Below are 13,521 nucleotides of genomic sequence, written 5' to 3' on the forward strand. Positions count from 1 at the left end.
ATGCTAATACAACGGGTGCACACAACAAAATTTCACTTTGCTACAAGTTTCCCGCAATTAATGACATATGACCTCACTGTCATTAATGAAAACAAAATACAAGAAATTTTGTGAAACAGTGAAAATACAATATGTGATAAACCTGAACGGTTCCCCGCTGTACCGGCAGTACAGAAACAACTACAAACATGAATTAACAAAATAAATGATGAGAATGCAACAAAAAGTCAAGCCGTCATCCCACTTCTGACACCATTGAAGCGAACCGCGGATTGCGGGGGAAATTACCGGATTTAGGGTCCTACGCTTCGAACTCATAAGTTATCAATGAGGAGGCAAGAGTTTTCTTGCGTTGAAACAACGGCTGACTTTTTATTACAAACTCTACAATAATATGAAAATATACAAATGAAGAATAAGTCATGACACATGACAATATAAAATGGCTTTATATAATAAATGGCTTAAGGGTCTCTTTACTCTTATTTAAACTCTGTCTTAATTCGGGGAACAAACTATACTTGACCTATGACAAATATTCACAGAACCTATGCCCAAACTGTGACATATTAATACACAAATACAATTAAAGACTCAATAATAGTATCCTGCAATACGACATACAGTAGCACTCGTACAATACAGTATAAAAATGTATAAAGTGTATCAAGAATAATGTAAAATGAACATTATGAAATAAACTGCATAAATAATATTAAACGTTTGCCAACAGGCGAGGAATTTTGACACCTTCGTAATGGTCAGGGCAACACATGCCGCTGCAACTCATTATAGGCCTTTTCACCATACTGTTCCTAGACAGCAGGAATTTTCACCTCCTGAACCCACAAACTCTCAAAGAGACTTGGCACTCCATAGTAACAATCATGTTCAAGATACAAAATACAAATACGTACACTCTTTACACTGCGAGTAGTACAATACTCAAATACAGGTACAATAAATCATCTTTCAAAACCACTGAACTGTCAATACAGTACAATACACTTTCAATTACTTTCTGTATACTTCACGTAACTGTTAATAACTCTCTGGATATAAACTCAACCTAACCGATACTGTCACTCTACAGTAAAGTATAAAAGTACGCAATACTACTAGCACCCATGTGCTTAACAATACACAACCACTGATCTACACAGTGTACACAACACACCCTATAAACCCATAGGACCAAGGTCCAAATACACAACCTAACATACGTACTTTGTACAGTGAAGTACAACCTAGCCAGAGGGGCAACAATTACAACACAACAACTCAATCAACTTACAATAAGGGTACGTACGGCATTTAACAATAACAATATGTATGACTTAAACTCTTACTATACTGAAGTCAGCTCGCTCGCGAATAATAAGACGAAGGAGACTCTTCGCTCGCGGTACAGGAAGCTCGCGGACATCAAGAAACTCCATCTCTCGCCAGCTCGCTATATACTATAGTAGGTCCGCCATCTTGGTAACCAGCGACTTCGAGCCAGAAGTCAAACCATCTAAAAACCTGAGGCATCCTGCCTCTGAGAAGGGTGACATCTCCTCACGGACTCCAGATAATAAGGATACAGGTAAACTCTGGGCTATTGACGACCCAAGATTAATTAAATATGACCAAAATTATGAAAGGGATAACGAGGCGATGCCCCGGAGCTCTGCAGGGACGATGTTCGCCATACAACAACGTATTCAGAACTGAAGAATACACGAGGAAACAACTAACGCTACAAACTGGCTATTACGAACTATTACGTAAGACATGCTAATACAACGGGTGCACACAACAAAATTTCACTTTGCTACAATTCATTCATCGATTCTCAAGGTGGAATGATTGGGACCTTGATTACACTTGGAATACACAACCTTCATTAACTTAACAATTACTTGGTGATGATATGCGTTGTCTTCCTTCCATGCTAACGGCTTTCCTAATCATTCTGCTGTAAACATAAGTTACTTCTCAAAGAATACTGATGTTAATGGCAGCAACACATACATAATACTGTAACCTGGTGTGATCTTTTCATTTTCTGTTTCATTAAGTAAGGGAGAAAAAAAGAAGTAGAAGAAAGAGAAAATTCTATACTTGCATACATACAGACCTTGCATCACTTCTAGTATAAAGTTAAAAATAAATTGTGATTTTCATTTGAAATTGTTATTTCATTATTGGCATGTCCAATTCTTGATATTTAAATTCTTTGTCCAAACTATAAATAACGTAAGATATAATGTATAACTCAATAAAAAGCTAAAAGAATGTTGATAAAAGAGAAAAAGAAAATCTACAGAGAGAATGTACTTATTACCTTGTAAAACTAAAGTACTGTAGCCTTTTAATGGACAGATTTGCTCAAGTACAATAAATAAAGAAAATATTGCATTAGATGGGAACATTTCTTAAAGGTCTATGGACACCTATATAGGAACAACATTGTCCTAATCACTCTAAAGCCTGGGTCACATCTGCGCGATTCAACACGCGATTCAACTCGCAACTAAAATCACGCGAATCAGAAAAGTTGCTTCAAAGAAGTTGCGCTGATTAAGACATTGCTCTATTGCAAATCGACGGCGCAACTTTTATTGCGCAACAAGTTGATACCCGTGTCTAACTACGCGATTCAACCTTCAATTGTATTGCGAGTTGAATCGCGTGTTGAATCGCGCAGATGTGACCCGGGCTTAATAGGCATTAGAAATCATGAAAATAGCTGCTATTCTCACCACAATCCATCAAACATTGACCATTTTAAGTATCAAGTCTTTTTCTAAATTCTAATTTCATTTATGAATAAACATTAAGCTAATTATGCCCACTGATGATGTAACGGGAGTGACTGCCTAAGTTTCTGTTATGTTATTCCTTTTTTTTAAACCTTTGTTTCAAGGACACTGAACACAGAGTTGTGGCCTAAGGCAATTTTTTTTGGACATATTTTTTCTTCTTTGAAAAGAGGAACATCACATTATTCAAATCATATATGTGGGCTTGTAATTAGGGGTTAACTTATTAAGGGCTAAAATAAGAACTTTTGATTGATGAGTGCAACACTTTATGTCATATTTCAGGAGTCTGCCCAGATTTATCAAAACTTCAAATGTGTATATCTTGTAAACAAAAAGAGCTTTTCGAAACAATTTCAACAGATTGTTGAATGGAATTATCAGACACAACAAATGTACTGAATATGGGGGCAAATTGGCTAGGTGTCCTTAGACCTTTAATACATCATGAAACCCTGTACAAATATTGCAGAATTTGATTGTGAAACCTCTTTGGCAAACAGGCAAGAAAACATGAACCTCAACTGGAGGAATAACAACTACTTAATTGATCACACACGACTCCTCTCAAATGAAATGGAACATAGCACCTCACGACAACATTAGCCAAAACAGCACAAACAATAGTAAGAGCACCTTGATGTCATTTGTATAGGCTCACTACATATGAATTGATCCTCAAAATGCACCATATTAAGAAGAAAAAAAAAACTGAAATAGAAAAGCCCCTTGCAAGCAATGCCCATTGTTTTTGCAAAGAAAATAATGACACAAACAGTCTGGCTGCATTGATGGCCCCCAAAGAGCCTGGTTCTACTTTTGATAGGATACCTAAATCTTATAATCAGACTTGAGATCCAATTACTTTCGGAGGAGTTGTTTATCCTAAGTATCCCTATTCTAAGAGTTGGAATGGCTTGGTTATGCAAGCTTAGGATATCTTTACTGTCAATATTTTCTTACTGAACTTGACTAGAACAAAGAATTTTGGTAGTAAATGAAAATGGAATTTTGAAATTAAAGGAATTCATACAATCTAACGACCAAATACCAAATAGACAAACCAAATAACATTTTGAAATGTTACTCTCCAGACCTTTCTAGGTCCACAGGATGCAAAACAAAGAATCTCATGTTGGTGAATGTAAGTGGAATTTCAAATGAAAGGAATTCATCCAATCTGAAGACCAAATACCAAAAACACAAAACAAATAACATTTTTGAAATCTCACTCTCCAGAACTTTCTTGGTCCACAGGATGCATTTCGGTATTCATAGGGTCACCAGATACGGCCATACGGCCAGAGCAAATAGCTGTCAAAGAGGGAGGAAATAAAAACAATGAAACTACAGCCAATTACAGAACATTTCCCTTAATTTCCATTTTATAACATAAAATAAAGTACAGTGTACAAATAATTGAATGACAATGTTAACAAGGACTCACAAATGAAATTCAAAGTATACTTTCATTTCTATTATAATGTTGCAAGGTAAACCACATGACCGATACTATACGTTTTGTGACTGCTGACACATGTATGGTTCGTATTAGTACTGCTCAAACACCATTTGAAGATTACATTGATTCTGCAACACGAATCAGCGGACCTACACATTAAGTTCATCCAAACTTTACTTTCGAGATGCTTGTGTTTGTAAGGTTCTTATCTTTGACCTTTATTGACCTCCACAGAAAACAACAGAGTTCTTATAATCACTAAGATGAATCTACTTTATACTAGGAATAAAGTAAATCAAAGTTTTACATTTGATGATTTATTCAGAGGTTTTCAACCTTTGACCCCTGTTGATCGAAAATGACCTAAGCTTCCACCACTACACTATGACTATGGAGTGTTTCAACCACATAAAAGTGCAAATACATTAAAAGTATGGAGTTCATAACCTTTGGAGTTATTGCCAGCCGATGTTTAGAATTTGGCCTCTGATGACCTCAAATTGTTGTTTGACCTCTTAAAAAAAGGATTTTTCTGCTCACAATAGGTGTCACACACATTCATTCATGCACTACTTTAAACTAATCAACCATAACATATGGTACTGTTTATAAAAGAAACTTTAAAACAAAGATCGTTTCTATATTAATTTGTTGGATTAAGTTTGAACAATCATACAGTTTTATTACATGTAAATAATCACCTCGTGTGGATGGATTCTGTGTTGCAAAACCTGTACTAATGATGCTACGTTGTTGTAAACAAGAAAACATGCCTAATAAGTACTGAATGTGGTCAAGATACACACAAGATTCTAAATCGCTAAAAGCACTTTAATATCCAATTAAGATAAATATCCAATTTAGATGACATAGTAGGATTAAGGATTGAAAATAGCCCGAAACTTTAATTTTTATTTTATCTGAGAATGATTTCTGTTATTTAAATTAACACAATTTTCTATCCCACAACCCAACAGTCCAGTGCATTATTTCATATATTTTTAAAGCAGCAATATTTCCAAATACTCTGGTTCATTTCTCTTATGGGTTTGATAGAATTTATGGACTGTGCAGTCTTTTGGGCAATTTCGCCGGATTTCTTAGACTGTTGTCAGATGCCATTGACCAAACATTAAACCCAAATCCTATTTACCAAAGTCGGATCCACACTCAGTCGACCTTTTCTGGACAATTCTGACAAGTGACCATTGACAAACTATGATGAAATGTTCCACTTGTGATCCTGTGTAAACTACCAACCTCGCTAACTATTTAACAGAGCCCTGTACCTTATGCTTAAGTTTTCACTTCATGATGGCTTCTCATTCCCCTGGCATGCGGTACACACACATTAAATGTCACATGCTTCGCAGTATTAACATTTCTAATAAACTGATTACATAAACAAATACAAGGGCGTAGGAACAGGGGGGGCTGGGGGGCGCCAGCCCCCCCAGTGAAAAATGTGGAGGGGCGGAAGTATCATTCCGCCCCCCCGGTTCGCAAGTCAGAAAACCCCTTTTTCATTTCCAAATGAGAAAAAAATCTCATTTGGAGCACCAAATTGCATCTAAGGCTAGGAGAAAATACAAAATTAAGTTTACAAAATGGATTGGGTGTTGAAGTGTGCTATATTGCACCAAATTGCATCTGAGGCCACCTGGAAATGCAAAAAAAATCCAAAGGGGAGGGGGACACCCCCTCCCCTTAGACCCCTCCCCCAGGCCGGCCATCAGTCTTCAGCCCCCCCCACTCAAAAGTACCTTCCTACGCCACTGAACAAATATATATATAAACACAAACAGATTGACAAGGCTGCCAGCAACACATTTCCTTCAAATGAGGAATCAACAACTGTATAACATGTATGAACTCACCTTCCGCAGTGCGAGGCCCATTGCGACCATCGGGCTTAGCTGTACCACGCCCTTTAGCACAGTTGGATATTGCTTTCCCTGAAAAAGTCGGATTATCAAATTGATCTAGTTGTATTCAGCTGTCTTACTGCTTTTTGCAAACTTCACATTAAGAACAGCTCTTCATTGAAAACCACATTTTTATTATGTGAATACATGAAACTTGATTCCTGCATGGCCTATGTTTGATGCAGTACTCCTTTCATTTCATTTCATTTATTTTTTCCATTTCCTCACAATGTCTATATAATAATAAGACGGTGAAGACAATACCATGCAAAGAAAATAATACGTAATAAATCATATAAAAGTAAAATGATGGAAATTACGGAGAGGAAATGGTGGAAGGGCCTGGAAGCCGTAGCTTGTACAAGAAGCCCACCAAAAAGTGTCAAGACACAGGAATAATGATAGTGTGTGTGAATTAGATCTAAGCAATTAAGAACAGTACAGGTAAATTTCAAATTCAAATCTATGCCGGTATTCTTTAAACTATTCAATCACAAATGCATCTACTTCTGATACAGAAATTTGATCTTAAAGTAGAGCTTTGCATTTGACCTGACATTGAACCTAAAGTTTCAAACCACATATAGAAGCAAAACATAGGATGCTTTCATGTCTATCCTTTCAAGTTCTGCAAAATTGAAACTATGCAGTGTAGGACAATACATAGTTGGTTGCTAGGAGGTTTTAGTTGCCATGGTACCACAAGTAGTTTGGTCATATCATCAGCTGATCTGAAGGTTATAGTACATCTACTTTGTGAGATATTATTGAAGAAGAGATCGTTTTAAGATGCAACTGTTTTATGCACCTTGAGTTGGGTTTCCAAAATGTGTGATTCATTTGAGAAATCCAGCATGGTGGCCAGGTGGAACCTAACATAAATACCACTGTTGAACTATTTTGTGGAAAGAAATATTACTACAACTATTCAGTATTAATGTGATAGTACCTTGGTGTCCACAGAAACTGTGAGTGAGTCAACTGTAACCAACTCGAGTGAAGAGGGCATGGTGGAAAACTGTCTTGAATTTTAGGCTTTTAAATTAAGCTTAGCCTGGCTAACATTCTTTATTTATAGTGCTTGTGTACATACAAGCGTGTACTGGTCATGCTGGGCTTAACATTAACCATAGACAGAAGCTACTAGCTAGTATAAATGTTATTAGGAATTCATTCACATGGTGCAGAGCAAATAATAAACTTGTGTTACGTTTCCTTGCCATACCCAAGAATAGAAGTTATCATACCATCGGCCTGGTCACTTTCCTCGGATGGTTGAACAGGACGAGTGCTGTTCTCCTTGTGCGCAGTTTGGTATTTGCGCAGTTTGGCTGAAAATGTATAAGAAAAATGGTAAATTATCAAGTGGAAAATGGTGAATGCATCCTGTTTCAAAATCACACACTTAAGTCCAATTGACTTTGCCGCGCCTGTCGCTGGAAATCAGACTTGCTTTTAGTCGGTTGCGGTAAAGAGTTTAGTTACTGCAAAGTGATTATTTTAGCACGTATGGTACATGCGGTCAGGGAAAAAAAGTTGCTTCGGGTTTTTCGCAAAAGTATGATTAAGAATGTTTGCCTAATCAGAAATGCAGTAGAACTACTGAAGATTGTCGCCAAACATTTGTAGGAGTATTTGGCGCCTTGATATCATCGTTTTATTGCATTTGTTAAATCTTGGGCGCATTTTCAAACTGAACCATTATGAAGCTCAACCATTATCTAGCCAGACTAACCGAATGTACGTAGAACTCACAATTAACAAATCCTAATGTTATTGTTCTCACTTTCCAGTTTTCACCTACGGTGAAACGGCCAAAGTGGTTCAAAAGTATGTTGATTTGCTTTTTATATTAAGTCGAGACAATTAATCTTTCTTATCAATCGTTTAACATGATAACAGGAGGTTTTGTTAGATGCAAGAAGCGAAGTGAAAAAACAGAATTACGTCGTCCCCCTAAGCTAACCGCGGGTAAACTGTTTGATGTTAACTCCCAAAACTGGATACTATATTGAACAGTATTAGTACAAACTTGCTTGAGGGACTTGGGATACCATTACACGGTAGATAAGCGCACCTTCCCAGGCTATGAATAGCGTTGAATCGAATCTACATTCTTCTCCCATTGTGGTTGTGGTGAATCAAAAGCGTGGGAACATACAATCCTTTCACATGGTGCAGAGGAAATAATAAACTTGTGTTACCTTTCCTTGCCATACCCAAGAATAGAAGTTATCATACCTTCTGCCTGGTTACTTTCCTCCGATGGTTGGACAGGAACAGTGCTGTTCTTCTCGCGAACGAAGGTAGTGGTAACCTTTGAGTCAACGGCTAAAAATGTATATCAAAAAAATTATGAATTGGCAAGTGGCATATGGTGAATGAATCCTGTTTAAATATTCTTCTATCACTTAGTAAGGCGAGGGGAAAAGGAATGGGAGGGGGAAAGGAGTTGTAAGGGTTCTGGAGGACTACAGATGATGCAGGGAAGGCCCAGAGGCTTTGTGATTCCTTAAATCTTAAGAACCTCAGAAAGTTACACATTTTCTTAAATCCATTCTGAAATATTTCTATAGCTATTCAGTATTGTTGTTATAGTACCTTGGTATCCATGGAGACTTCACAAGGTGAACTAATTAAAATACAGTTCGTCTAATTAGCAGCTGTTTCCTTATTGAAAGAGACTGCCAACGCCAATTGACCGCCACCAAAACACTGGCAAACGGGAAGTCACCAAGGAGTTTCTACACACCAAGTATGTTATCAATCCATTCTAAACTGATCAACTAGCATGTTTCCAAAAGTTTTCAGGTTGACTGTAAATGACCTTTGACCTTGACCAAATAGTTGCAACCCACAACTCATTAAAGGGTCTTAACTTGCCCAAAGTATGAGATTCATTAAAGATGTTCGAAGTGAGTTAGCACAGAGAACAATCTTGTCTATTCATGCTATGAAGGCATGTTGATGACAAGTAGAAGTTCAAACTTAATTTTAACTGTTCAAAGGGCTTCTGTTCATTAAATGACTACTTGTATCGCGTGCATACCACGCGCACACACACACACGCACGCTAACACACACACAAAATTAACATACTTGTGTATCCATGACAAACACAGCATGAAATTACACAAATGAATACAGAAACAAAAACAATTCCAAATTTAAAAAAAATCTGATTTTAAAACAAATAAATCCATTCAAAATTTGTGATCAACTTTATAGTATTTCAATATCTTGTTGGCTGTATGAAAGTGTTAAATGTTGCACATAAAAACAGCATCCTGATAATCAAAAGCTGAAGTTTGGAGAGGTGTCAGACTATTTGCCAATCAGTATCTTGTTGCCACCATTTACTACAGTTATCCATCCATAATTATTGACAAATTTTAGTGATTACATCAACAGATGTATTTGCATCATTTTTAAGTAATCACGGAATCATCTTGTAGGACTAGTAAATTACTTCATGATAGCTATCAATCCCGGACAACCACATGTTGCATACCTTTATAGGAAACTGTGACACCATCCTTATGTGTGTCACCTTTCACACCTGGACTGCCTGTGCAACCACCTGTGAAAAAGAAAAGTCAGTTATTGCAAAGTTGATGTCAAGCTTTATTCGATAGAAGGATGCTCATCATAAAATATAAAACTAGAGCAGCAATCCAGCAGAGACTCGGTGCTGTTGAGCTGCTACATTGGATCGCAGATAGGTTTAATACAGTTAAATTCTGGTACTTTTGGGTCACTGAGTATACAAGGTTGATATAGATATTGGTGGGTGTGCAATTCTTAAGGTAATTAAGGTACTAAATGGAAATATTGAACTGAAATGCACTGTCAATAGGACATGTTCCCTCACAGCCAATCAAGATACAATACTAATATTGATATGCTACATCATTGACTCTCTATTCAGAATGTTAAATAAAGATCACAAGTCATGTGATCCCAGCTCAAATTCCACCTACAGATATTCTTTCATATGGAATGGTTACCTTAATGAACATGGAGCAACAAGTTCATGATGTTACTTGGATATTTCAGTTAATGATCATTTACTACTGACCTCAAATTTCACCGAAAATTAAGGAAGAAATTAATCTGTATACAAACGCCGTTTTCGTTGTGATTACTGTAGCCTACATGTGAACATTCCTCACGTTGGAGCTGGATAGCGCGATGTATAAACCACAAAGAGTCTGCTGTTAAAACATATCTTGTGTTACTAAAAGACCACGAAACCACCGATCTACTACATACATGGCGGCTTGAGGAGTTTTTGAAAACCTATCTAATTTATAAGAAATTTCACCGAAAATTAAGGAAGAAATTAATCTGTATACAAACATGGTTTTTGTTGTGATTACTGTAGGTACTGTACGGAGCATGGGTTAATGTCGCAATCTGCATTAGGGTAGATGACGTCACGTTCTGTACTGTTCAAATCATATTGGAAATGTCCATCCTTAACGATTAAAAAATTGTTTCTCTGTCAAACGCAACATTATCGTTCTCATACTTTGACAACATGTTTGGAAAATTATTTATCATTTTTTAAGGTAACTTCTTTGGGCCACCAGACGATCCTTTTACTGACAGTAATTGATCAATATTTCTGTGATTATGCATGTGGTTGAATCTCCTTGTCTAACCAATAATCTGATATAGCTCCATCAAAATGTGTCTGTTTATGAGTTACTGGTGATTGTCTATACCTTCGACTAATTTATAAAATCACTTTTGTAGTTATTTGACTTGCCTTTACATCTCCATTTAACAAGTATACCAAGTATAACAAGTATAAATGCTACAATTACTAGGATCCAATGCCAAACAGACTGAGGTACGTCAGTGTTAATGTCAATAAGGCTGGTAGTCGCTGTAGGAGTCTCAGAAGGGACTGCTGTAGATAATTCTCCAGCGGTAGTTGTTGCATCTACTGGATAATACTCTGATCCTGTGGAGATAAAATAAAAGGTGTCTATTGTTTGGCAGATTATAACCACAAAACCCAAACAGAGTTTAGCGATTCTGTACCACTTAATTGCTGCATGAGAACAGTTTGAGTAAGATTTGGACGCAAGATTTTGATTAACTTTGACTAATAATGAAGGCTCCAAGTGATCTACAAGGTTTTTGAACTAATTGTGGAATATGCAGGCCCAATATGACATTCTTGCATCCACACAGTCTTAAGTTTGGAGTAAGCATCTTCACTTTTGACCTAGCTGTTGATTAAGACCTTTCCTGACCTCAAATGACTGCAGCAAAATGTTTCTATAGCTTCCATTTATTAAGAGTTTAGAAACTTTTCACAGCATGGTATAAGCTGCATAGGAAGTCGGTGCTTGCATTAATACCATTGGAAGCTGTATTTGGGATTTACAGCTTAAAATGGCCCTCACTTTGCAGTGTACATCCAGATATTTTTGGCTGTCTTTCTCCAATGTGAGTTCGATAACAAATCATAATGCATTCTGATTAACTGGAAAAGTTTTGGTAATCGAAGAATCAACCAAAAAAAAAAATCTGTTTTTAGTCATGACACCAATCAGCCATGGAGTCTAACATTATATGTGATCCACATAATGCTAAACATGTATTGAGATGAAAATTTGTTTACACTATTAGTTGAAACACCGTCTCAATACCTTGTTCCTCCGACTCTAGATAATGGTCGCTCGAATGTAAACTATTTTACAATGTAAACCCTTCCTTACCCCTTTCAAAGCCAGTCGGCCCTCCAACAGTGTTGCTAACACCAGGGGAAGAGGTGGTGGAGGCATCTGGAGTCATAGAGGGGGCGCCTACAAACGGTTCTCCAGCTGTCGTTGCTTCGACTGGATAAAACTGTGATCCTGTGCAAAATATAATACAAGGTAGCTATGGTTTCAAAAATGATAACTACAAAACCAACAGACTTAGTAAATGCCTGTCACCTGCAACATTGCAAACAGTTAATGCAAAATTTGTACACAAGATTTTTATTAAAGCTTTGATCACTGATCATGGCTCCAAATGAACAGCAAGATTCTCCCACTAATATGCATTGCCACACACAACATATTAAGTTTATCCACACTTTAATTGTGAAGTTTTAGCATGTCATTAACTCTTGTTAGCATGGCATTAACTTTTCTTAGCATGCCATCAGCTGTACCTCCCCCCCCCACCCACACTCCCAGCTTACAATGGCCCTCACTTTTCAGAGAGTACCCATAATACAGACAAATCAATAAAAATGCTGTTTTTATGCAGCTGTATCGAGTCATGAAACCAAACCATGCAGCATTACACCATTACTACTACATTTGATCCATGTAAAGAGTAGAAATCCATTTGAGCGTTACTTCCCCCGTTTCAACTTTTACAAAGTTTTCAGACTTTGACCTCTCGTGATGTGCGAGTGACCAAAGTGGACGCACTTGCCAACTACGAATTCATGTAAGATTTTACCTTGGCAGTTACCTTGTTCACAAAGTTTTCAGACTTTTTAAAGGGGGTTTTGACTCAAATATTATAGATCCAATCAGGATATAGATAAAAAAAAAAGGTGCTACAATGGGGAATGGCTGAAAGCCACACAGAGACAGAAACTAGCAAGTAAAAGCTATCTGGGAAAATGCAAGTAAACCAGCCCTGAGTTAGTCGGTTTTGTATAGCTTGCATGATCCAAAATGTGTGACCAGTAATTTCAAAGAGCATTATGTCATTTAACTTGATCACAGCTCGAACAGATTGCTCAGGGCAAATTGCCATCCATGGGCAAAGAACGATAGGTTCGGCCTTCCATTCACACTACTATTGTCCTTGTAAATAGATATGTGCGTGTCTTCTTGGGAGGGCAGCAAACCTTATTGTATTACCCATGCAACTCCAGTTCCCTGTCAGTACAAACACATAGAAGCAAATTCAAGGCAAAGTTAACATCAGTCAATAATATCTAAAGATTACCTTTACAGTTTTCTTCACATTCGTTCCAATTTGTCGGATTGTTGCAGGTGACCCTACACTGACGGCACGTATCTTTGCGAAACACTACTTTACAATAATGGTCACGACTGGTGAGGCATGCTGCAGGACAAGGGAGGGCTGCTCCTTCTACAGGAATGAGTGTTGCTATCAACACAATCAACCATGCTTCTGTATACACAAAACCAAAAACATGCAATTATTTCATGCAACATTTGGACAGACCATACACACACACTATACATGATTCTTGCAGGTATCAATACTAGAATAAATATTTGATTTCCAACCTCCAATGACCTCACCTGTCATTGGTCCAAAAGAGAGGAACTGTACCTTCCCC

General features: G+C 37.3%; 1 protein-coding gene across 1 annotated transcript in view; it reads right to left on the bottom strand.

Annotated features, from left to right (window-relative positions):
- Positions 1–342: 342 nt before the first annotated feature.
- The window catches only part of LOC139959469 (uncharacterized), a 93,094-nt gene continuing 79,915 nt past the window's right edge, over positions 343–13,521 (bottom strand). The window contains exons 12-16 of the mRNA XM_071957127.1: positions 9,706–9,774; positions 8,436–8,525; positions 7,442–7,525; positions 6,147–6,224; positions 343–4,121 (exon numbers count right to left, since the gene is read on the bottom strand). Of these exons, the coding sequence (XP_071813228.1) occupies positions 4,036–4,121; positions 6,147–6,224; positions 7,442–7,525; positions 8,436–8,525; positions 9,706–9,774 (407 nt within the window). The 3' untranslated portion in view covers positions 343–4,035. The remainder of the gene's footprint in view (positions 4,122–6,146; positions 6,225–7,441; positions 7,526–8,435; positions 8,526–9,705; positions 9,775–13,521) is intronic.

This window comes from Apostichopus japonicus, chromosome 19 (assembly GCF_037975245.1).
Source record: "Apostichopus japonicus isolate 1M-3 chromosome 19, ASM3797524v1, whole genome shotgun sequence".
NCBI lineage: Eukaryota > Metazoa > Echinodermata > Holothuroidea > Aspidochirotida > Stichopodidae > Apostichopus > Apostichopus japonicus.